The 26,216-nt window shown below is 40.3% G+C and overlaps 1 protein-coding gene across 1 annotated transcript; it reads right to left on the reverse strand.

The window, feature by feature from the left end:
* Nucleotides 1-591: 591 nt before the first annotated feature.
* LOC100590095 (zinc finger protein 780B) lies at nucleotides 592-25,731 on the reverse strand. The gene is given in 10 exon segments (XM_030796010.1): nucleotides 592-3,361; nucleotides 3,363-3,604; nucleotides 3,607-3,660; nucleotides 3,663-3,800; nucleotides 3,803-4,123; nucleotides 4,126-5,532; nucleotides 16,926-17,021; nucleotides 18,218-18,344; nucleotides 19,864-19,917; nucleotides 25,657-25,731. Coding segments are annotated over 9 exon segments (2,646 nt in total). The 5' UTR covers nucleotides 19,873-19,917; nucleotides 25,657-25,731; the 3' UTR covers nucleotides 592-3,109.
* Between the last annotated feature and the right edge of the window lie 485 nt (nucleotides 25,732-26,216).

Below are 26,216 nucleotides of genomic sequence, written 5' to 3' on the forward strand. Positions count from 1 at the left end.
CCAGGCCCTTCTGAACAACCAGCTCTCAAAGGAACTAATAGAGTGATAACTCACCCCCCAATCCAGAGAGGACATTAATTTATTCATGAGGGATCTTCTCCCATGACTCAAACACCTCCAATTAGGCCCCACCTCCAACATAGGGATCAAACTTCAATATGAGATTTGGAGGGGACAAATATCCAAACTATAGCAGCATATCACTTTAGTACTATTATAAAGCTGAAAATTATAAGTCAAACCATTTTAAGTTGGGGATTACAGGCATGACCCACCATGCCTGGCCGTGATTTTTAAATTTGTACATACTTGGTTTGTAACTTTAACAAATATATTAAAGTGTTTTATTATGTTTGCAAAGGGACTCTGACTTCCAACATAGTACTGCCAAGATTGCATGATGATAGTTTCATTGAAAGGCTGCCAGGGATCTTTCTTTTATGACAATTCTTAATGATACTACCGGGATGTGCAATGACCCATAAAGGAGTTGCTCTGGGTTAATACCCAGGGAATCTTTTGATTTCAAAGAAGAAAGTTCAAGAGAATGAACAGAAAAAAGATGAAACTGGAAATAAAAAAATAGGAACATAAGATTTGAAAGCCAAGTTTTATATAATCTTGTTTTATAAGTTATATAACATCATTGCAATATCAATACCTAAAAAATACTTGGAAAATTATAACTTTACTTATGATTATAGAAGCAATTAAATGGTAAAAGATAGAATTAAGTAGTCTATCGAAAGAATAATCACCTGGCCAGGGTATATTCATAAAAAGAAGATAGCTATCAATATAAATTATCACTTCATAGATTTTTTAACATAATGGGATAAAATCACAAAGCATTATTCTTAATCGTAAAACAAAAAATCTAATTCATGATGCCACATTGGTCTCATGTTTTGTTTTGGGGTTTTTTTGAGATGAAGTCTCACTCTGTCACCCAGGCTGGAGTGCAGTGGTGCAATCTCGGCTCACTGCAACCTCCACCTTCCAAGTTCGAGTGATTCTCCTGCCTCAGCCTCCCAAGTAGCTGGGATTACAGGCATGCGCCACCACGTCCAGCTAATTTTTTTATTTTTAGGAGATGGAGTTTCACCATGTTGGCCAGGTTGGTCTCGAACTCCTGACCTCAGGTGATCTGCCCACCTTGGCCTCCCAAAGTGCTGGGATTACAGGTGTGAGTCACTGCTCCTGGCCTAATGGTATCATGTTTTACAGCTTGATTTAAAGGGTTAATTTTTTTTCAAAGTTTATCAACAGCTCATGTACCAGCCATGGTATAGGTGCTGGTGATAAATGCTGAACAAAAAAAAAGGTTCCAGACAATCTTGGCTCCCTACATAATCCGAAGGGTGCCAGTTTTGTACTGAGTATAGTGTCAGCCATATCACACAAGTTGAATTATGTTGACACTTTAATGGCATTCATTTCTCAATAGTCTATTTCAGTTTTCATTTTGTATTCAATCCAGGGCTTAAATACACATGACTATAAATTTTCAGAGATGACAATGTCTCTCCATAGATTACTTACCCACTACAAACTAAATCTTTACAATGAACTTATGGCAGTTACCAGCTTACCCAAATGATCATCCTTAGTTTCACTAATGCAAGGACCTGTACTTAAATGTTTTCTGACAGTACAATATGACATACAAATAACCTACAAAGTATTCTTCCCCAAACGTTTAATCTAGACTTAAGAAAGCCTCTGGACTTACATTCCCTTGTACAGAAAATACAACCAAGAACAAGGCTAAATGACACTATAAAGAAAGAAATCTAAACATATAGCCGACAACATTTCTGAGCTACTCCAATGTCATTTTTTTAAAATGAGAAATTTTCTAGACCAGTGGCTCTCTAACTCTGGTTGGTATCACAGACACAAAACCTGGAGAAATAATAAAAAACAGAGGCCCAGGCTTATAAGCTAGGGCTATACTTCTGTAGGTTTACCAAGTTCCACAGGTGATTCTGATACCCACCATAATTTGAGAGCATACCTTCATGGGGTTTCCATGCTACAATACACTAAAGAGAGATAGCCAAATGCAATGCAGAATCTGCAATGGATACTCCTTAGAAAATGAATAGCTGTAGGCCACGCGTGATGGCTCACGCCTGTAATCCCAGCACTTTGGGAGGCCAAGGCGGGTAGATCATGAGGTCAGGAGATCGAGACCATCCTGGCTAACACAGTGAAACCCTGTCTTTACTAAAAATACAAAATATTAGCCGGGCGTGGTGGCGGGTGCTTTAGTCCCAGCTACTCGGGAGGCTGAGGTGGGAGAATGGCGTGAACCCGGGAGGCGGAACTTGCAGTGAGCCCAGATCACATCACTGCACTCCAGCCTGGGCAACAGAGCGAGACTCCATCTCAAAAAAAAAAAAAAAAAAAGAGAAAATGAATAGCTGTAAAAGATGGTTTGCAGGCCAATGAAGAAATCTGAAGATGGAATGATATACAGAATTATGAATATTTTCCTTAAGGGTAATTATGGTACTATGGTTATATGATATTGTCTTTATGTTTGGGTAATACACATGCTGATGTAACAAGGGGTAAAGTGTCATGATGTCTAAAACTTATTCTCAATGGTCTAAAACTTATTCTCAATGGTACAACAAATATACAAAAAATAAATGTGGCAAATTGTTAACAATTTTGAATCAAGGTGGGGGGGATATGGGTGTATATTTTACTATTCTTTCAAAACCTGCAACAATTATCAACTAGGTTCACCATCTTTTATGGGCAGGATTTGTGGTATCCCCAAACAATTAGACTAGTAACATCAAAAAACACTGGTCACAGATCACCATAACAGATTTAACAATGAAAAAGTTTGAAATATTATGAAAACTAGCAAAGTGTGACACAAAGACATGAAATGTGCACATGCTGTTTGGAAAATGGTGCTCATAGACTTATTCACTGCAAGGTTGCTGCAAACCTTCAATGTGTATAAAATGCAGTAACTGCAATGCACAATTAAGCGAGGTATGCCTGTATCCAGTGAAATATTTCATGGGTAGTAAACTGTGAACATGGCAGCTACTCTACATTCCTCACATCAATAACTTTCTCACCAAAATTATCTTCTCTGAACTCTAAGGCATTTAGTGTGGCTATAAAACATCCCACATTCCTTACACTCAAAGGAGTTCTCAGCAGTATGAATACTCTGATGTTGAGCAAATCCCAGGCCATGATGAAAGTTCTTCACACATTCTTTTATGTTCACAGGATTTCTCATCAATATGAATTCTCTGGTGTTGAGCAAATTTTTCATACACAGTGAAGGCTTGTCTACACTGCTTATATTCATAAAACTTCTAACTATAATGAATTTTCTGATGTTGAGTAAGCAGATCAATCACAGTAAGGGTTTGCTCACATTCTTTACATTCATAGGGTTTCATGCCAGTATGAATTTTGTGATGTGCAGAAAGGACTGAACTAAGTCTAAAGGTCTTCCCACATCCTTTACATTCACAGGGTTGCTCACCAGTATGAATTTTAACATGTTGAACAAGGCTCGAGCTATAAGTAAAGGCCTTTCCACATTCTTTACATTCATACGGTTCATACCAGTATGAATTCTTTGATGTGCAGTAAAGACTAAGCTAAATCCAAAAGTTTTCCACATTCTTTACACTCACAGGGTTTCTCAGCAGTATGGATTCTCAGATGTACAATAAGTTCATAATTACTTCTAAAGGCCTTTTCACATTCCTTACATTCATAGGGCTTCTCATCAGTATGAATTTTAACATGTTTAACAGGTTTGAACTATGACTGAAGGCTTTCCCACATTCTTCACATTGATATGGTTTCTCACCAGTATGAATTCTCTGATGTACTCTAAGGTTTCTACCACTGGTAAAGCATTTCCCACATCCTTGACATTCATAAGGGTTTTCACGAATATGAAATCTATAATGTCCACGAAATTGGTAATGATATTGAAAGGCCTTCCCACATTCCTTACATTCAAAGGTTTTCACCCAAGTATGAATTTTCTGATGTTCAATAAGTTGCTACTGATGTCTGAAGGCTGTCCCACATTTCTTATATTCAAACGGTTTCTCACCTGTACAAGTTTTTGATGCAGAGAAAGTTGTAGGTGAAGTCTAAAAGCCTTCCCACACTCCTTACATTCATAGAGTTTCTCACCAGTATGAATACTCTGAGGTTGAACAAGGTTTGAACCACGATTAAAGGCCTTCCCACACTCCTTACATTTAAATGGCTTCTCACCAGTATGAATGATCTGATGTTGAGCAAGCTGTATCAGAAGACTAAAGGCCTTTCCGCATTCTTTACATTCAAAGGGTTTCTCACCAGTATGAATTTGGTAATGTTCAGTAAGCTGGTAACGATATCTAAAGGTCTTCCTACACTCCTTACATACAAAGGGTTTCTCACTGGAATGAATTTTCTGATGCTGAATAAGGTTTGAACCACGACTAAAGCCTTTCCCACACTCCTTACATTCATATGGTTTTACACCAGCATGAATACTCTGGTGTTGAATAAGGTTTGAACTACGATTAAAGGACTTCCCACATTCTTTACATTCAAATGGTTTTTCACCTGTGTGAATGTTCTTATGGCGATTAAGCTGATTGAGAAGACTAAAGGCCTTCCCGCATTCCCTACATTCAAAGGGCTTCTCACCCATATGAATCTTCTGATGTCGAACAAGCTTTGTCAGAAGAGTAAAGGCCTTTCTGCATTCTTTACATTCAAAGGGTTTCTGGCCAGTATGAATTCGGCAATGTTCAACGAGTTGGTAATGATATCGAAAGGCCATCTCACATTCCCTACATACAAAGGGTTTCTCATTGGAATGAATTTTTTGATGCTGAATAAGATTTGAACCACGATTAAAGGCTTTCCCACACTCCTTACATTGATATGGTTTTACACCAGCATGAATACTTTGATGCTGAGTAAGGTTTGAGCTACGATTAAAAGACTTCCCACATTCCTTACATTCAAACAGTTTCTCACCTGTGTGAATGTTCTTATGGCGATTAAGCTGGGTGGGAAGATTAAAGGCTTTTCCACATTCCTTACATTCAAAAGTTTTCTCACCAGTATGAAATTTCTGATGTCGAGTAAGTTGTATGTGAAGTTGAAAGGCTTTCCCACATTCTTTGCATTTATAGGGTTTCTCTCCAGTATGAATACTCAGATGCTGAATAAGATTTGAACCACGACTAAAGTATTTCCCACATTCCTTACATTCATGTGGTTGATGTGTATTATGAATAAGAGAAGCATGAGTATAAGCAGGCATTTCTTCATAGCTGATGATCTTCTGGTTGATATATCCTTCTTGATGTCCCTGTAGTCCCTCAAATCTACTTCTATATTCTGAGTCATTTCTAAAATAAAAGGCCTCGAGGCCAAGTGTTTTACTTATTTGCTTTATAACATGTTTGGGTAAATTTATTTCAAAAATATCATTTTGTGGAGATATTTTCTCAGGTCCATATTTTGACTCCAAATCTGAAAGAAATGAAGAAAGCAAACATATTTTATTTTCCTATAACATGCATGCATACAAAATTCATTAAACAAATGGCCAAAGTATAAAATATAATACTTTCAAGGAAGGGATCTGAAAAAGGAAAAGGGTGCCAATAATGAAGAAAGTTTATGTAAGATGGTGGTGTGCATAAGGGAACAGGTTAACTTTGTCAAATTTAGGTGTGAATCAAAACCATTTGGTAAGATTAAATATATTGATATTCAAGCAACTCAGATGTACAGAATCAGAATTTTTAGCGAAAAAAGCTTTTTTTTTTTTAGACTGAGTTTCACTCTTGTCGCCCAGGCTGCAGTGCAACGGCACAATCTCAGCTCACTGCAGCCTCTACCTCCTGGGTTCAAGTGATTCTCTTGCCTCAGCCTCAGCCTCCAGAGTAGCTGGGATTACAAGCATCTGCCACCACGCCTGGCTAATTTTGGTATTTTTAGTAGAGACAGGGTTTCACAATGTTGGCCAGGCTGGTCTGGAACGCCTAACATCAGGTGATCCACCCACCCTGGCCTCCCAAAGTGCTGGGATTACAGGTGTGAGCCATTGCGCCCAGCCTGTATTTTTTTTTTTTAAGAGACAGGGTCTCTCTCTGTTGCATAGGCTATAGTGCAATGGCATGATCACAGCTCACTACAACCTCAAGCTCCCAGACTCAAGCTATCCTCCTGCCTAAGCCTCCCAAGTGGCTACACCTACAGGCACATGCCACCATGTCTGGACAACTTTTTTTTTCTTTAGTCTTCCTGCAGTCCAAAGTCTAGCTAATTTTTACTTTATTTTTATTTTTACTTTGTAGAGATGGTGTCCCACCATGTTACCCAAGCTGGTCTTGAACTCCTGGCATCAAGCAATCCTCCTGCCTTGATCTCCAAACATGTTGGGATCACCAGTAGGAGCCATCACACCCAGCCAAAGCTGTATTTTTAATATCTCTACCAGATGATTCTGATTCAGATAAAAGTGTACAGATCATACTTAAAACTGGTTTTGAATGGTTTATCTTTAGTCTTAACACAAAATCCAAAAACTTTAACACAGAGAACAAAACTTCCTATCAGGGCACTGTCCTCCTTTGTGGCTGATCTCTAACCACTCCCTCCTTTTAGCAACCAGAACATGATATAACCTTTCTCTTATCTTCTTGCTTGCTTAGACTGCTTCATCTTCCAAGAATCCTCTGGCCTTGCTCTTTGTAACAAACATCCAACTCATCTTCTTTTTTTTTCTGTTTATATATATATATTTTTTTAATTTTATTATTATTATACTTTAAGTTCTAGGGTACATGTGCACAATGTGCAGGTTTGTTACATATGTATACATGTGCCATGTTGGTGTGCTGCACCCATTAACTCATCATTTAGCATTAGGTATATCTCCTAATGCTATCCCTTCCCGCTCCCCCCACCTCACAACAGTCCCCGGAGTGTGATGTTCCCCTTCCTGTGTCCATGTGTTCTCATTGTTCAATTCCCACCTATGAGTGAGAACATGCGCTGTTTGGTTTTTTGTCCTTGCAATAGTTTGCTGAGATGATGGTTTCCAGTTTCATCCATGTCCCTACAAAGGACATGAACTCATCATTTTTTATGGCTGCATAGTATTCCATGGTGTATATGTACCACATTTTCTTAATCCAGTCTAACGGTCTTGGACATTTGGGTTGGTTCCAAGTCTTTGCTATTGTGAATAGTGCCATAATAAACATACGTGTGCATGTGTCTTTATAGCAGCATGATTTATAATCCTTTGGGTATATACCCAGTAATGGGATGGCTGGGTCAAATGGTATTTCTAGTTCTAGATCCCTGAGGAATCGCCACACTGACTTCCACAATGGTTGAACTAGTTTACGGTCCCACCAACAGTGTAAAAGTGTCCCTATTTCTCCACATCCTCTCCAGCACCTGTTATTTCCTGACTTTTTAATGATGGCCATTCTAACTGGTGTGAGATGGTATCTCATTGTGGTTTTGATTTGCATTTCTCTGATGGCCAGTGACGATGAGCATTTTTTCATGTGTTTTTTGGCTGCATAAATGTCTTCTTTTGAGAAGTGTCTGTTCATATCCTTTGCCCACTTTTTGATGGGGTTCTTTGATTTTTTCTTCTAAATTTGTTTGAGTTCATTGTAGATTCTGGATATTAGCCCTTTGTCCGATGAGTAGATTGCGAAAATTTTCTCCCATTTTGTAGGTTGCCTGTTCTCACTCTGATGGTAGTTTCTTTTGCTGTGCAGAAGCTCTTTAGTTTAATTAGATCCCATTTGTCAATTTTGGCTTTTGTTGCCATTGCTTTTGGTGTTTTAGACATGAAGTCCTTGCCCATGCCTATGTCATGAATGGTATTGCCTAGGTTTTCTTCTAGGGTTTTTATGGTTTTAGGTCTAACATGTAAGTCTTTAATCCATCTTGAATTAATTTTTGTATAAGGTGTAAGGAAGGGATCCAGTTTCAGCTTTCTACATATGGCTAGCCAGTTTTCCCAGCACCATTTATTAAATAGGGAATCCTTTCCCCATTGCTTGTTTTTGTCAGGTTTGTCAAAGATCAGATGGTTGTAGATACGCAGCATTATTTCTGAGGGCTCTGTTCTGTTCCATTGATCTATATCTCTGTTTTGGTACCACTACCATGCTGTTTTGGTTACTATAGCCTTGTAGTATAGTTTGAAGTCAGGTAGTGTGATGCCTCCGGCTTTGTTCTTTTGGCTTAGGATTGACTTGGCGATGCGGGCTCTTATTTGGTTCCATATGAACTTTAAAGTAGTTTTTTCCAATTCTGTGAAGAAAGTCATTGGTAGCTTGATGGGGATGGCATTGAATCTATAAATTACCTTGGGCAGTATGGCCATTTTCACGATATTGATTCTTCCTACCCATGAGCATGGAATATTCTTCCATTTGTTTTTATCCTCTTTTATTTCATTGATCAGTGGTTTGTAGTTCTCCTTGAAGAGGTCCTTCACATCCTTTGTAAGTTGGATTCCTAGGTATTTTATTCTCTTTGAAGCAATTGTGAATGGGAGTTCACTCATGATTTGGCTGTTTGTCTGTTATTGGTGTATAAGAATGCTTGTGATTTTTGCACATTGATTTTGTATCCTGAGACTTTGCTGAAGTTGCTTATCAGCTTAAGGAGATTTTGGGCTGAGACGATGGGGTTTTCTAGATATACAATCATGTCATCTGCAAACAGGGACAATTTGACTTCTTCTTTTCCTAATTGAACACCCTTTATTTCCTTCTCCTGCCTGATTGTCCTGGCCAGAACTTCCAACACTATGTTGAGTAGGAGTGGTGAGAGAGGGCATCCCTGTCTTGTGCCAGTTTTCAAAGTGAATGCTTCCAGTTTTTGCCCATTCAGTATGATATTGGCTGTGGGTTTATCATAGATAGCTCTTATTATTTTGAGATACGTCCCATCAATACCTAATTTATTGAGAGTTTTTAGCATGAAGCGTTGTTGAATTTTGTCAAAGGACTTTTCTGTATCTATTGAGATAATCATGCGGTTTTTGTCTTTGGTTCTGTTTATATGCTGGATTACATTTATTGATTTGTGTATGTTGAACCAGCCTTGCATCCCAGGGATGAAGCCCACTTGATCATGGTGGATAAGCTTTTTGATGTGCTGCTGGATTCAGTTTGCCAGTATTTTATTGAGGATTTTTGCATCAATGTTCATCAAGGATATTGGTCTAAAATTCTCTTTTTCGGTTGTGTCTCTGTCAGGCTTTGGTATCAGGATGATGCTGGCCTCATAAAATGAGTTAGGGAGGATTCCCTCTTTTTCTATTGATTGGAATAGTTTTAGAAGGAATGGTACCAGTTCCTCCTTGTACCTCTGGTAGAATTCGGCTGTGAATCCATCTGGTCCTGGACTTTTTTTGGTTGGTAAGCTATTGATTATTGCCACAATTTCAGAGCCTGTTATTGGTCTATTCAGAGATTCAACTTCTTCCTGGTTTAGTCTTGGGAGGGTGTATGTGTTGAGGAATTTATCCATTTCTTCTAGATTTTCTAGTTTATTTGCATAGAGGTGTTTGTAGTATTCTCTGATGGTAGTTTGTATTTCTGTGGGATCGGTGGTGATATCCCCTTTATCATTTTTTATTGCATCTATTTGATTCTTCTCTCTTTTCTTATTAGTCTTGCTAGTGGTCTATCAACTTTGTTGATCTTTTCAAAAAATCAGCTCCTGGATTCATTAATTTTTTGAAGGGTTTTTTGTGTCTCTATTTCCTTCAGTTCTGCTCTGATTTTAGTTATTTCTTGCCTTCTGCCAGCTTTTGAATGTGTTTGCTCTTGCTTTTCTAGTTCTTTTAATTGTGAAGTTAGGGTGTCAATTCTGGATCTTTCCTGCTTTCTCTTGTGGGCATTTAGTGCTATACATTGCCCTCTACACACAGCTTTGAATGTGTCCCAGAGATTCTGGTATGTTGTGTCTTTTTTCTTGTTGGCTCCAAAGAACATCTTTATTTCTGCTTTCATTTCGTTATGTACCCAGTAGTCACTCAGGAGCAGGTTGTTCAGTTTCCATGTAGTTGAGTGGTTCTGAGTGAGTTTCTTAATCCTGAGTTCTAGTTTGATTGCACTGTGGTCTGAGAGACGGTTTGTTATAATTTCTGTTCTTTTACATTTGCTGAGGAGTGCTTTACTTCCAACTGTGTGGTCAATTTTGGAATAGGTGTAGTGTGGTGCTGAAAAAAATATATATTCTGTTGATTTAGGGTGGCGAGTTCTGTAGATGTCTATTAGGCCCACTTGGTGCAGAGCTGAGTTCAATTCCTGGGTATCCTTGTTAACTTTCTGTCTCGTTGATCTGACTAATGTTGACAGTGGGGTGTTAAAGTCTCGCATTATTATTGTGTGGGAGTCTAAGTCTCTTTGTAGGTCACTAAGGACTTGCTTTATGAATCTGGGTGCTCCTATATTGGGTGCATATATATTTAGGATAGTTAGCTCTTCTTGTTGAATTGATCCCTTTACCATTATGTAATGGCCTTCTTTGTCTCTTTTGATGTTTGTTGGTTTAAAGTCTGTTTTATCAGAGACTAGGATTGCAACCCCTGCCTTTTTGTTTTCCATTTGCTTGGTAGATCTTCCCCCATCCCTTTATTTTCAGCCTATGTGTGTCTCTGCACATGAGATGGGTTTCCTGAATACAGCACACTGATGGGTCTTGACTCTTTTTTTATTTTTCTTTTTTTTGAGACGGAGTGTTGCTCTGTCACCCAGGCTGGAGTGCAGTGGCGCAGTCTTGGCTCACTGCAAGCTCTGCCTCCTGGGTTCACACCATTCTCATGCCTCAGCCTCCCGAGTAGCTGGGACTACAGGGGCCTGCCACCTCGCTCGGCTAATTTTTTTGTATTTTTACTAAAGACAGGGTTTCACAGTGTTAGCCAGGATGGTCTCAATCTCCTGACCTTGTGATCCACCCACCTCGGCCTCCCAAAGTGCTGGGATTACAGGCGTGAGCCACCACGCCTGGCCTCGGGTCTTGACTCTTTATCCAATTTGCCAGTCTGTGTCTTTTAATTGGAGCATTAAGCCCATTTATATTTAAAGTTAATATTGTTATGTGTGAATTTGGTCCTGTCATTATGATGTTAGCTGGTTATTTTGCTCATTAGTTGATGCAGTTTCTTCCTAGCCTTGATGGTCTTTACATTTTGGCATGTTTTTGCAGTGGCTGGTACCAGTTGTTCCTTTCCATGTTTAGTGCTTCCTTCAGGAGCTCTTTTAGGGCAGGCCTGGTGGTGACAAAATCTCTCAGCATTTGCTTGTCTGTAAAGTATTTTATTTCTTCTTCACTTATGAAGCTTAGTTTGGCTGGATATGAAATTCTGGGTTGAAAATTCTTTTCTTTAAGAATGTTGAATATTGGCCCCCACTCTCTTCTGGCTTGTAGAGTTTCTGCTGAGAGATCCGCTGTTAGTCTGATGGGCTTCCCTTTGTGGGTAACCCGACCTTTCTCTCTGGCTGCCCTTAACATTTTTTCCTTCATTTCAACTTTGGTGGATCTGACAATCCTGTGTCTTGGAGTTGCTCTTCTCAAGGAGTATCTTTGTGGCGTTCTCTGTATTTCCTGAATCTGAATGTTGGCCTGCCTTGCTGGATTGGGGAAGTTCTCCTGGATAATATCCTGCAGAGTGTTTTCCAACTTGGTTCCATTCTCCCCGTCACTTTCAGGTACACCAATCAGACATAGATTTGGTCTTTTCACATAGTCCCATATTTCTTGGAGGGTTTGTTACTTTCTTTTTATTCTTTTTTCTTTAAACTTCCCTTCTCACTTCAGTTCATTCATTTCGTCTTCCATCACTGATACCCTTTCTTCCAGTTGATCGCATTGGCTCCTGAGGCTTCTGCATTCTTCATGTAGTTCTCGAGCCTTGGCCTTCAGCTCCATCAGCTTCTTTAAGGACTTCTCTGCATTGGTTATTCTCGTTAGCCATTCGTCTAATTTTTTTTTCAAAGTTTTTAACTTTTTTGCCATTGGTTTGAATTTCCTCCTGTAGCTCGGAGTAGTTTGTTCGTCTGAAGACTTCTCTCAACTCGTCAAAGTCATTCTCCATCCAGCTTTGTTCCATTGCTGGTGAGGAGCTGCGTTCCTTTGGAGGAGGAGAGGTGCTCTGCTTTTTAGAGTTTCCAGTTTTTTTGCTGTGTTTTTTCCCCATCTTTGTGGTTTTATCTACTTTTGGTCTTTGATGTTGGTGACATACAGATGGGTTTTTGGTGTGGATGTCCTTTCTGTTTGTTAGTTTTCCTTCTAACAGACAGAACCCTCAGCTGCAGGTCTGTTGGAGTTTGCTAGAAGTCCACTCCAGACCCTGTTTGCCTGGGTATCAGCAGCGGTGGCTGCAGAACAGCAGTGGCTGTAGAACAGTGGATACTGGTGACCCGCAAATGCTGCTGCTTGATCGTTCCTCTGGAAGTTTTGTCTCAGAGGAGTACCCGGCCATGTGAGGTGTCAGTCTGCCCCTACTGGGGGGTGCCTCCCAGTTAGGCTGCTCAGGGGTCAGGGACCCACTTGAGGAGGCAGTCTGCCTGTTCTCAGATCTTCAGCTGCATGCTGGAAGAACCACTACTCTCTTCAAAGCTGTCAGACAGGGACATTTAAGTCTGCAGAGGTTACTGCTGTCTTTTTGTTTGTCTGTGCCCTGCCCCCAGAGGTGGAGCCTACAGAGGCAGGCAGGCCTCCTTGAGCTGTGGTGGGCTCCACCCAGTTCGAGCTTCCTGGCTGCTTTGTTTACCTAATCAATCCTGGGCAATGGCAGGCGCCCCTCCCCCAGCCTCACTGCCACCTTGCAGTTTGATCTCAGACTGTTGTGCTAGCAATCAGCAAGACTCCGTGGGCATAGGACCCTCCAAGCCAGGTGTGGGATATAATCTCCTGGTGTGCCGTTTTTTAAGACCATTGGAAAAGCACAATATTAGGGTGGGAGTGACCCGATTTTCCAGGTGCTGTCTGTCACCCCTTTCTTTGACTAGGAAAGGGAACTCCCTGACCCCTTGCACTTCCCAAGTGAGGCAATGTCTCACCCTGCTTTGGCTCACACATGGTGCACTGCACCCACTGTCCTGCACCCACTGTCTGGCACTCCCTAGTGAGATGAACCCGGTACCTCAGATGGAAGTGCAGAAATCACCCGTCTTCTGTGTCGCTCATGCTGGGAGCTGTAGACTGGAGCTGTTCCTATTTGGCCATCTTGGCTCCACCCCCCCCAACTCATCTTTTAAGCCTTAGGATAAATGTTTTCCTGAGAACATCTGAATGAATGAATAAAGCCTCTGTGACATATGGGACATCATAAAACAACAAAATATTTGAATTTTCGAGGTCCTAGAGACAAAGAGAAAACATAAAGGATAGAAAATCTATTTAATGAAATAATAGCAGGAAACTTTCCAACTCTAGTAAGAGATGCAGACATCTTGATACAGGAAGCTCAGAGATACCCAAATAGATACAATACAAAAAGGTATTCTCCATGGCATATTATGGTCAAAATATAAAAGTCAAAGACAAAAGAGAATACTAAAAACAGCAAGAGAAAAGCATCTAGTCACTTACAAGGAAACTCTCATCAGCCTAACAGCAGATTTCTCAACAGAGAGAAATGAGAGAGAATGAGATTATACATTCAGTGTTGAAAGAAAAAAATCACCAGTCAAGGACACTATCCTCAGCAAAGTATTCTACAAAAATGAAAAAGAAATAGTCTTTCCCAGACAGCAAAAGGTGATGGAATTCATCACCACTGGACCAACCCTACAAGATATGTTCAAGAGTCCTACACCTAGAAGTGAAAGGAAAATATCTACCATTGTGAAAACACACAAAAATATAAAACCTACTGACACAGCAAACATACAAATAAGGACAAAGGACTCAAATGTCACCCCTAAAGAAAACAACCACACCACAATTATAAAAAATAAAAGAGAAAGGAACAAAGGATATACAAAACAACTAGAAATCAATTAATAAAATGATAAGAATCAGCCCTCACATATCAGTAATCACATTGAATGTCAATGGATTAAACTTCATTTAAAAGATACAGACGAGCTGAATGGATGAAAAAACATGATCCAACTATAAGCTGCCTATAAGAAAGTCTTCTCACTGGTAAAGACAGATATGGATTGAAACTAAAAGAACAGGAAAAGATATTCCATACAAATGGAAACCAAAAGTGAGTAGAAATAGCTACATTTATTCAGAAAAAAACAGATTTCAAGTAAAAAACAGCAAAAAGAGACAAAGAAGGTCATCATATAATGATAAAGGGATCAATTCAGCAAGAGGATATAACAATTCTAAACATACAATACCAACACCAGAACACCCAGATATATAAGGCAAATATTATTAGAGCAAAAGGGAGAGAGATACTGCAGTACAATAATCATTGGGGACGTCAATGTGCCACTCTCAGAATTAGATCATCTAGAGAGAAAATTAACAAAGAAACATTGAGTTTAAACATACCTGAGAGGATAAGGGAAAAAAGGAACTCTTTTTTTTTTTTCTTGAGACGGAGTCTCGCTCTGTGCCCAGGCTGGAGTGCAGTGGCGCAATCTCGGCTCACTGCAAGCTCCGCCTCCCGGGTTCATGCCATTCTCCTGCCTCAGCCTCTCCGAGTAGCTGGGACTACAGGCGCCCGCCACCACGCCCAGCTAATTTTTTGTATTTTTAGTAGAGACGGGGTTTCACCGTGGTCTCGATCTCCTGACCTCATGATCCGCCTGCCTCAGCCTCCCAAAATGCTGGGATTACAAGCGTGAGCCACTGCACCTGGCCGAAAAAAGGAACTCTTATATACTGCTGGTGGGATACAAATTAGTATAATCACTATGGAAAACAGCATGCAGATTTCTCAAAAACCTGAAAATAAAACTACCATATGATCCAACAATCCCACTACTGGGTATTAATCCAAAGGAAGAGAAATCAGTATATCAAAATGATACGTGCACTTGTATGATTATTGTAGCATTATTCAAAATACCAAAGGTATGGAATCAACCTAAGTGTCCCCCAACAGACAAACAGATAAACAAAATATGATATATACACAATGGAATACTATTCAGGCATTTAAAAAATGAAATCATGTCATTTGCAGCAACATGGACGGAATCAGAGGTCAGAAAGACAAATATCAGACTGGGCGCAGTGGCTCATGCCTGTAATCCCAGCACTTTGGGAGGCCGAGGTGGGTGAATCACCTGAGGTCAGGAATTTGAGACCAGCCTGGCCAGCGTGGTGAAACCCCATCTCTATTAAAAATACAAAAATTAGCCAGGCGTGGTGGCAGGCAACTATAATCCCAGTTACTCGAGAGGCTGAGGCAGGAGAATTGCTTGAATCCAGGAGGCAGAGGTTGCAGTGAGCCAAGATCACACCACTGCACTCCAGCCTGGGCAACAAAAATGAGACTCCAACTCAAAAAAAAGAAAGACAAATATCATATGTTCTCATTCATATCTGGAGGCTAAAAAAAGATCTCACAGAGGTAGAGAATAGAATGATAGAAACCAGAGGTTAGGAAGGGTGTGTGGGTGAGGGGTGGGGGATGAAGAGGAGTTGGTTAATGTCACAAACATACAGTTAAATATGAGGAATGACTTCTAATGTTCATAAGCAGAGTAGAGTGACTCTAATTAACAACAATGTACTGTATATTTCAAAATAGCTAGAAGACTTGAAATGTTCCTATCAGAAAGAAATGATAAACACTCCTCTGGTGGATCTGATGGATACCTCAAATACCCTGATACTTGCTCATTACACATTCTATGCATGGAACAAAACATAACATGTATCCCATAAATATGTACAAATATTGGGTATCAATTAAAAATGAATAAATAACTCTTGAAGAACTTCTCACATTCCTCACAATGACAGTCAAAACCCTGTATGATACAATTCCAACCTAACTCTGACCTCTCTTCCCGCCGTTCCATTACTTACTCCACCTTTGTGTTTCCTGCTCAGTCTGACTAGATTACTCTCACCCGGACACACGACTTGAACCCTTACTTCACATCTCTACGCAAGCATGCCCACTTCCAGACAGGTACCCTAAGCACCCAAGTGCTGCCATTCTCACCCCATCACTCCTATTTCCTTGTCTCTATAGCATGATTATCTGGTATTCCTTATCTATTCATTTGCTTACTTGTTTGAGGCATGTCTCACCAACTGCTGGTAAAGTCCATGACAGCAGTGACTTTCTCAGTCTTGTTCATTACCTGTACATTACAGTATTGACAGGGCCAAGCACAGGTCTTCTAGGAATGTGCACTCAATACATATTTACTGAACGTGAATACATTTCTTAGTGAAAACACATGTAGAAATCTAAATGCAAAAGCAGAGTTGGAAAGTAGCTGGATCCAAAATACGTATTAAAAGTTTACACTGGGGGCCAGAAGCATTGGCTCATGCCTATAATTTTAGCTACTTAGGAGGTTGAGGCAGGAAGACTACTTGAGGCCAAGAGTTCAAGATCAGCCGGGGCAACATAGCAAGATGCTGTCTCTTAAAAAATAATTTTAAAGACGTTTAAAGTTTACACTGGGAAAGAAAGAGGAAACTCACTTCATTAAAAAAGGAAGAAAATAACAGAAATTAGGTGATTAGTAAATGATGAAGTTCCTTGGGGATAGCTCCTAGAGTGATCTTATTTCCTTCCCAGGTCTTGGGCATTTTTGTCCAATGGGGGACCTTGGATCATTGAAGAAAGTTTTCCAAACCACATCTCAGGGGTGTGACTCCTCTCTGAGCACATGGGCTGTCCAGGACAATGATGGCTTCCCCCTGCCTGCTTTACTCTCACTTACCTGGATACCATCTGCTTGTTTCTTTACTTACAACAATCCAGGGCTCTTTCTCTTGCTCTAGTAATGTAATCACATCTGGCTTAGAAATGGAACTTCCTGCTTAAAAGAAATAACACATGTAGAATTTTTTTTAATATAAAAAATTTTTTAAAACCCTGAGACCTAGTTAAACTTATAATAAATTACAAGCCAAAACAATATTGAGAAGAGACTCCAGATAAGAGAGGATTGAGTAAGGGATCAACTATGTTTAAAAAAAAAGACTTTCATTTAAACTCATAATAGAAGCTTATCCCTCAAGAGGAGGTATAATTTAGTGGTTAACAGCAGGAAACTTCAAGCCAGATTACCTGGTTGAAATCCTGTTTCTGCCACCCACTAGTACTTTGACATTAAGCAAGTCACTTGAACTCTCTGTCCTTCAGTTTTCCCAACTCTAAAACAGAAATATAATAATGCCTGTTTTATAAGATTGACACTAATATTAAATAAGGTAATATATATAAAATACTTCTAACTTTCACTGATATGTAGTAGCACAAAGTTAACAATTATTATGTTTATTGTCATCATTTATTTTGCATCCTTAGACATTTACAGCTCATTTTAAGAATTTTCACCCAACAGAAAAGCATACACTTCATGGCCTGAAACTTTCAACTACAAAACAAGTAACGGAATGTTTGTTGAAGGAAATGGAATACATTGACTTAGTGCTAAATAAATTCTGTCAACCCAATCAGTATATGTAAATCCTTGCGGCTCTGTTTTGTTTTGTTTTTTTGAGACAGTGTCTTGTTCTGTTGCCCAGGCTGAAGTACAGTGGCATGACCACGGCTCTCTGCAGCCTTGACCTCCCAGGTTCAAGCAATCATAGAGGCTTTTTCGATAGAAAAACTCAACACACTCTTCTCCTTACAGGTGGGCCAGAAAAACAAAAACAAACAAAGAAAATCTACAGTAATTCTGAGATCAAACATAATATGAAACCTCGTTCTTGAACAATATCATTCAACGAATATACAAGATTTCAAATTCAGGCCCATGGTCATGAAGAGAGAGAGGGGATTACAGAGACGACCAGCATAACGAAGGAGGCCACTGTGGAGTAGGCAAGATTGCAGAGGCTCCAGGGAGGTGCCTGTTTTCAACCCAACAAATCTCAATCCATTCCTTTGGGAATAAGAAGAAGGAATTCAACTACCTCTTAAAAGACAGCCCTGAAATTCATGATGAAGAAAGCTGATATTCCAAAGAACAGATACAAAAATAGCTGGGACCAATGACCTTACCCAGTGAGATCAGGTGGCTGTAGTTCTCCAACATCACATCCCTGTACAAGGTCCTCTGATCAGGCTGCAGGCACTCCCACTCCTCCTGAGAGAAGTCGATGGCCACATCCCTGAATGTCACTGATCCCTGAAACCACAAACACATGTATTACGGTGAAATTGAAGAAAGTTGTTTCAAGACGAAAGGAGAGGAAGTGAAGGATTAAACTGCAATAAAGGAGCAATATGGAAAATCGCAGAGTGCCTACACATTATTCAAGAATCCTGCTGCTGGCCTGGTGTGGTGGCTCATGCCTGTTATACCAGCACTTTGGGAGACCAAGATGGAAGCACCGCTTGAGCCCAGGAGTTTGCAAACAGCCTGGGCAACATAACGAGATGCACTCCCTACAAAAAAAAAAAAAAAAAGAAAGAAAGAAATAACTGTTGTGGTGGCATGTGCCTGTAGTCCCAGCTACTTGGGAAGCTGAGGTGGGAGTATCGTTTGAGCCTGGGAGTTCAGTGCTGCAGCGAAGTGTGATGGCACTACTGCACTCCAGCCTGGGCTACAGAGTGAGACCCTATCTCAAAAAAAAAAAAAAAAAGGTGGTAGCATACAATTGAGGAATGCCCTTAATCCTCAAGCTCATTGTGGTATCAGATGATAGCAAAAGTATTTTTTCTTGTCATGACAAATGATTTTTATAAGCTGTGTAAAATTCAAAGTAACTGACATATTAGATTTAGTCATGTTTTTCTATTTATACATTTAAGATGGTCAGAGTCTCTAAGGTTTTCCCAAATTCAGAGAACCTATAATCACCTACCACTCATGCCCTGAATAATCTTCTCTGTTACTGCCCACTGTCCTCACTGATCACTTTCCTAAGAGCCTCATAAAGCTGAACACCTTGTCACGCTTGCAGACTGAGGCCACTCACTATGGAATTCTACCTTAGCTACCTAGAAAGCTCCAGTCTGTGGAGAAGTTTCAAGGTGTTCCCAAGTGTGGTCAAATGCGACAATCATCTGTAACTTATCAAACCCACAAGACCATGTTTCCCTGTGGGGACCGACTCCTCCACTGTTCCAACATTCTTTCTGACCAAGGACTGAGTTAAGCCCAGACTGAATAACCTGCTCAAATAAAACATCAAAGCCAGTGGGAAAACAGAGTTACGAATAGGAAGAACACTGACCTTTATTTTTTGGTCACCAACCTTCACTGTAATGGGACAAAATGGGGTGTAAGATCGTGGATCCTGGCCAGGCACAGTGGCTCACGCCTTAATCCCAGCACTTTGGGAGGCCAAGGTCGGGGGATCATGAGGTCAGGAGATTGAGACCATCCTGGCTAACACGGTGAAACCCCGTCCTACCAAAAATACAAAAAATTAGCCAGGCGTGCTGGTGGGTGCCTGTAGTCCCAGCTACTTGGGAGGCTGAGGCAGGAGAATTGCTTGAACCCGAGAGGTGGAAGTTGCAGTGAGCCAAGATCGCGCCACGGCATTCTAGCCTGGGTGACAGAGCAAGACTCTGTCTCAAAAAAAAAAAAAAAAAAAAAAAATCGTGGATCCTTAGGTAAGAAGGTTCAGGTTTAATAGTAACAGTCACCTAACCTAACCTGAAAGTCATCATATTTCAAGAAGACAGAAACACCAACTTACATGGACCATGTTTCTAGAATTACAAAATTGGTCAATCTTCCTCGGGCTTCTCCCCTGGAAAACAACAACAATAAAAAAGGCCGTAAGTCAAGCTGTGTCCAAAAGCACTAGACCAAATAACTATTTTATCCACCATTCCTATTTCTCAACTACTGCTCACACGCACACTTCCACCCCCTCCCATCACTCCCCTTGTCCCCACACACATTCTCTCACAAATAAACTGGCAGTGAACAGGTGGAGTGTGGATGAAACCAAGCTCTTGCCTGCATCCCAGGAACCTGCAGCGGAAGCATGAATGCTGAGCACAGGCATTTCTGCCTTGAAGTTGCTCAAAAGACACTCCAGCAGGAGGGCTTCCAGCCAGTCCTCCACTCTTGGGATACCTATCTTGGCCTAGGACTGGGCCTCTGATCCTGCTGTAAGCAATCCTCCTCCCCTAGTCCCACCTTTCAGAGCTGAGAAGGGCTTGCATCATCCAATCTAGAGCCTCTTTGTGAACTCAGGATTGGGTGCAGTGGGGGAAGGCATGAGAACTGGAAAGGATATAGACAGAATTGCACGGGCAGTGTTCAGCATTCTGAGTTCACCAAAAGCCAGCTGGTTAAGTACAGTTCAGAATAGCCATGTAATAGAATACGAAGAATCATTAAATGTTCCAGACATACGATTAATAGAAAAATCAGGTTACAAAGCAGGATAAGCAATATGATTACATTTGTAAAATATATATATATAGAAATATTAAGCAAAAGACTAATAGACATCAACACAAAAATTTAGACAGGTATATGCATGCTAACAGTGCTTATCTCTGTATTGTAGCCCCAATTTTCTTCTTTTTGCTAAAAAGTATGTCATAATTGTGACTATGCCCAGGCATTAATTTAGAATATATAATTATATTCACACACACACACACATATATAGATACATACATATACACATGTGTATGTATCTATATATGTACATATTTAAATGTACATACACATTTTTTTTTCCTGTGAGGAAATTGTTCTCCAAATTAGATGAAAGACACCTTTTATTTAGACATCTTCCTTTCAACTTGGGGACAAAAAAAGGAAATTCTACTGAGCTCTTGTTTTTATGTAATAAGTTTGTTTCCGTTATTTCCCAATTCTTGACCAACACTAAGATGTCTGTGTTTTTCTATGTATGTTAGTACAATTTCTAAAAAAAATTGTCTACAAGTCTCCAACCAATTTCTTGTATGCATTAATGATGGTCATATTTCTACATCCGAATTCAAAAATAAAAATAAAACAGAGTTATCAGAGAGTGAGTACTTTTAATCGTAAAAAAAACAAAAAACTGTGCCTGTCATGAGGATCAACAAAAAAGATTAATGTGACTATAACAAATAACATCAGCTAGTTCTAACATCCTTTAGCTGTATCTCACCAATATAATTAGACATTTTCATTATCAAGACTCTTCTCTGAATGAACACAATGCAGATAAGTGGCATCTGGAAACTACATGAGAAAATCTGTGGAATATACATCACCATGCTTGGTTCCCTTCTTCACCAAATAACTCATTAAAATATCATTTTGGATACAATTCCTACAGAATGCCTTACAAAAACCCTATCTTAGTATATGGGATTAATATACATGTAACATTTTCTTGAGTATCATTGTTCATAGCATGAATACTGCTTAATAGTATATCAAATATTTTTCTTTTCATAATTCTTTACAGACATCATTTTATTAGCTGCATAATATTCTAGCACTTCAGTCTAATATAATTTGCTTAGTGATTTCCATATTACAGGACACTTGATTTATATAAGATCATTTACAGTGTCATTCCAGGTATCACAATCTTTTGATTCTAAAGTTTTTCCCTCTAGGCACTACTGACATATTGTGCTGTATAATCCTTTGTTGGGGCTATAGGGAGGGTTATCCTGTGCACGGTACAATGTTCAGCAGCATCCCTGACCTCTATCCACTAGATCTAAGTAGCACCCACCCCCACAGTGTGACAACCAAAAGTTTTTAAACATCACCCCCGCTGAGAATCAATGTTCTATCTAGATCAATGGATCCAAACCTCATGGGTCACATACAGTTTTGATAGTCTTATGAAATGAAATGATATACTATTTCTCCCTCTAAAACCCACATTGATAAATTTCCATAGTACTTCATTATTTCAAGAGCTTTGTGGTCCCCAAGACCATAAGTGGAGTTACAGGAACTCAGGTTAAGAATTTCAGTCCTACATTCTTGACAAAAATAGAAAAAAAAAATCCTAAAATTTGTATAGAACCACAAAAGACCCCAAATAGCCAAAGCAGTCCGGAGCAAAAAGAACAAAGTTGGAGGCATCAAACTACCTGACTTCAATATATACTACAAAGCTATAGTAACCAAAACAGCATGGTACTGACATAAAAACAGACACCTAGACAAATGGAACAGAATAGAGAGCCCCAGAATAAATCCGTATGTTTACAACCAACTGATTTTTGAGACAGGTGCCAAAACATGCAATAAAGAAAAGACAGTCTCTTCAACACATACTGTTGTGAAAACTGGGGAGTCATACACAGAAGGATGAAATTAGACGCTTTTCTCAAACCATTATACAAAAATCAACTCTAAGTGGATTAAAGATTTAAATGCAAGATCCCAAACTATGAAACAAATAGAAAAAAACATATGGGGAAAGCTTCATGACATTGATCTGGGCAATAATTTTTTTTTTGGAAATGACTTCAAAAGCACAGGCAACAAAAGCCAACATAGACAAATGAAATTACATCAAGCTAAAAAAGCTTCTGCACAGCAAAGTGAAGAGACCACCTACAGAATGAGAGAAAATATTTGCAATCATGTATCTGATAAGGGGTTAATATCCAAAATGTGTGAGGAACTCAACTCAACAGCAAGGAAACAACCCAATTAAAAAATGGGCAAAGGACCTGACAAACACATCTCAAAAGACAACATATAAATGGCTAGAGTATATGAAAAAATACTCAACATCACTAATCATCAGGGAAATGAAAATTAAACCTACAATAAGGTATCACCTCATATGTGTTGGGGTGGCTATTGAAAAGACATAAGTTAACAAATGTTGGTGAGAATGTAGAGAAATGTGAACCATTGCACACTGTTGGTGAGAATGTAAAGTGACACAGACATTATGGAAAACAGTATGGAGGTTTTTCAAAAAATTAGAAACAGAACTACCATATGATCCAGCAATCCACTACTGGGTATTTATCCAAAGGAAATGAAATCCGTATATCAAAGAGACATCTATACACCCATGTTTATTGCAGCACTATTCACAATAGCCAAGACATGTAATCAATCTAAGTGTCTATCAATGAATGGATAAAGAAAATGCAGTATATATGCAGGTATATGTACACAATGGAAAACTAGCCATAAAAAAGGGAAATGCTGTCATTCGCAACAACATGGATGAACCTGGAGAAATTCATATTAAATACGCCAGGCACAGAAAGACAGATGATCTCACTAATCAGTGGAATCTAAAAAATGTTTATATAGGCCAGGTGCAGTGGCTCACACTTGTAATCCCAGCACTTTCGAAAGCGGAGGCGAAGGCCGAGGCAGGTGGATCACCTAAGGTCTGGAGTTCGAGACCACCCTGGCCAACATGGCGAAACCCTGTCTCTACTAAAAATACAAAAATAAGCCAGGTGTGGTGGCACGCACCTGTAGTCCCAGCTACTCGGAAGGCTGGGGCAGGAGAATCACTTGAACCCAGGAGGCAGAGGTTGCAGTGAACCAAGATTGTGCCACTGCACTCCAGCCTGGGCAACAGAGCGAGACACTCTCTCTCAAAAAAAGAAAAAACTTGATATCATAGAATTAGAGAAGAGAATGGTGTTTATAGGTCGGGGGTAATGTGGGTGAGGGAGGGAAGGTGGTGTTGGCTGGGGAAATGTTGGTCAAAGGATATAACATTTCAGGAAGATAAGAGAAATAAGCTCAAGAAATCTATTACACAACAGCATATCTACAATTAATAACTATTCTGTAGTCTTGAAAAATGCTAAGAGAGTGAATATTAAGTGTTCTCACCACAAAAATGATAACTATGTGAGGTAATGCATGATTAATTAGCTAGATTCAGTCATTCCACAATGTACGTATACTATAAAACATCATGTTGCACACGATAAATACATACAATTTTATCTGTCAATTTAAAAAGAATTTCTGCCCTAGATCATTTGAGCAACTCACTCATTTTCTTACTATGCAAGCAGCAATCACAATGAATCACATATTCCCAATGCTCCTGTCCTACAGAAAGTCCAGGGAAATGACCTAAAATGACCACATAAAAACAAAAGTTAAAACATTAAACATTTATTATTATATGCCTAGCACTGCTCTAAGAGGTTTTAGAGTATTAATTCATTCTAATGTTCATTAAAGCCTGAGAAGACCAGAAACGGACAGAACAAACATTCCAACCCAGATACTCTGGATCCACTCCCCTATTCTTAACCACAACAGCGTACTGCCTCTCGCAGTTCACACACACAAATAGCCCAAAACGCAACCTGAACTGCCAAACCTCACAGAGATCTGGCAAGTATTACAATTATCATCTCATGGACTCTCCCGAAAAATCCTGACTCTGATTGATACCAATTTCTGTGCAATCACTTTCCGATTCCTGAAAGCCTCACAGACGAATGGCAATCACCCAACCATCTCCATTCTTCCCTACTCGGAAAAGGAGGCCTGTAAAGACAGTCAGATACCTGGCGTGTGATTCCACAAACTAATCTTCTTTTCAAAGCAGAGTCTAAAATAAAGCTTCAATATAAACCTCTGGAGGACTATTTTTATACAGCTTAGAAGAAGAGAGCGTACAGGAAGGTGTGAACGATTTGCCAAATGGTTCTGTGAATATTAAATGGAAAGGTGGGGAGCAGGCGAGGAGGGGAACGGCTCACTGGGAGGCCGCACAATGGGAGGGGGCAAGAATCAATTTGCAAATTCTCCTGAAATGCACTAAAAATTTACAGGAACCTCTATATTCTAAAATCAAAAACGCGTGTCTTAAATATAAAGCACAAACTCACCCTTGACTTAAGTGCAACAATAACGCTCTCATCCTCCTCCCGGTCCTTCTTTTGGATAATAATACGACTGGAGAAGGATACGGCAAGCGTGAGACTCCAGGCTTTTCTTGGAGCGCAGACTAAGTTTGAAAGCACCCTCCATGGCCACAACTTCCCTCACTTCGTACGCAATGAGAAGGAAATAAAAGGAGGAGGAATCGGTCTGAGTTCGAAGCTGGTTCCTGGGGACAGATCTCTGAGGGACGCTGGGTTCTCAACATGTAGCTGCCCTCCTGGGGGACCCTCAAGAGGCACTTCCAGCTCTCACATTCCCACCCCGAGTCCAGATCTGCACCTTCTTGTGCAAAGCTTCATTCTCGGTTCAATAACTGACCTCCCTACTGTGGCCATTTTCATTCCTCTGCTGCAGCCTCCGCAGCTTTGAAGAGGAAAGACGGAGGAAGCAGCAGGAGCCTAGTACCACCGGCACAGTGACACTCACACAGCCCCAACAAAACGCACTGCGTCCACACGCCGTCCCGGTCCTGTGCACAGGGCCTCACGCACACACCCACACAGTCCCCTCCGTCACTCAAGACCGCACAATCCCCATTCTCTGATGCCCGCGCACACGCACGCCTAGGGATCCGGCAGATTCCGTCTGCGCCCCGGGTTCCTCCTCTGAGCGCCTCGCTCTCGCCCACCCGCACTGCCGGGTCGGTCAGGTTCGAGTCCCAGTCCACGAAGACCTCCCGCAGCCACTGATTTCTTCCTAGGACGTGAAGACCTTACCCAGCTACGTCGTCAACCCTGGGAGACAGGAAGTGGAACCGTTAATTCCGGTGCGGTGGCCTCTGGGAAATACAGTCCTGAGCAGAAAGAACCTCAGAAGCCTTGGTCTATAGTCTGTTCAGGTTGATCCCAGCATACATTGGGGGCTCCTAAGGGACCCAGACTAATGGATTTGTGGGAGTTCCAGACCGTGGGGTGCAGAGGTTGCGGCTACGGGCGAGGATCCCCATCTGAGAGGAGCGTTGCTGTTTTCGGTGCGTCAGTGTAAATTACCTTTTCTCTCCATGCAGATGAATGCAAATGAGCAGAACTTTTAAAGAAGAATTTAAAGTAAAATTACGTCAAAATGTAGCTGCTTTGACCTCTTCGTCTCAGATCCGAGCATAGACTTCCCCTTTGTGCTATTTGAAGGGACTTAGGATAAATTTGAAAAGCCTGAACTAAAGAAATGGTTGGAGAGACTCCGTCTCAA

Source organism: Nomascus leucogenys, chromosome 17, assembly GCF_006542625.1.
Source record: "Nomascus leucogenys isolate Asia chromosome 17, Asia_NLE_v1, whole genome shotgun sequence".
Classification (NCBI taxonomy): Eukaryota; Metazoa; Chordata; class Mammalia; order Primates; family Hylobatidae; genus Nomascus; species Nomascus leucogenys.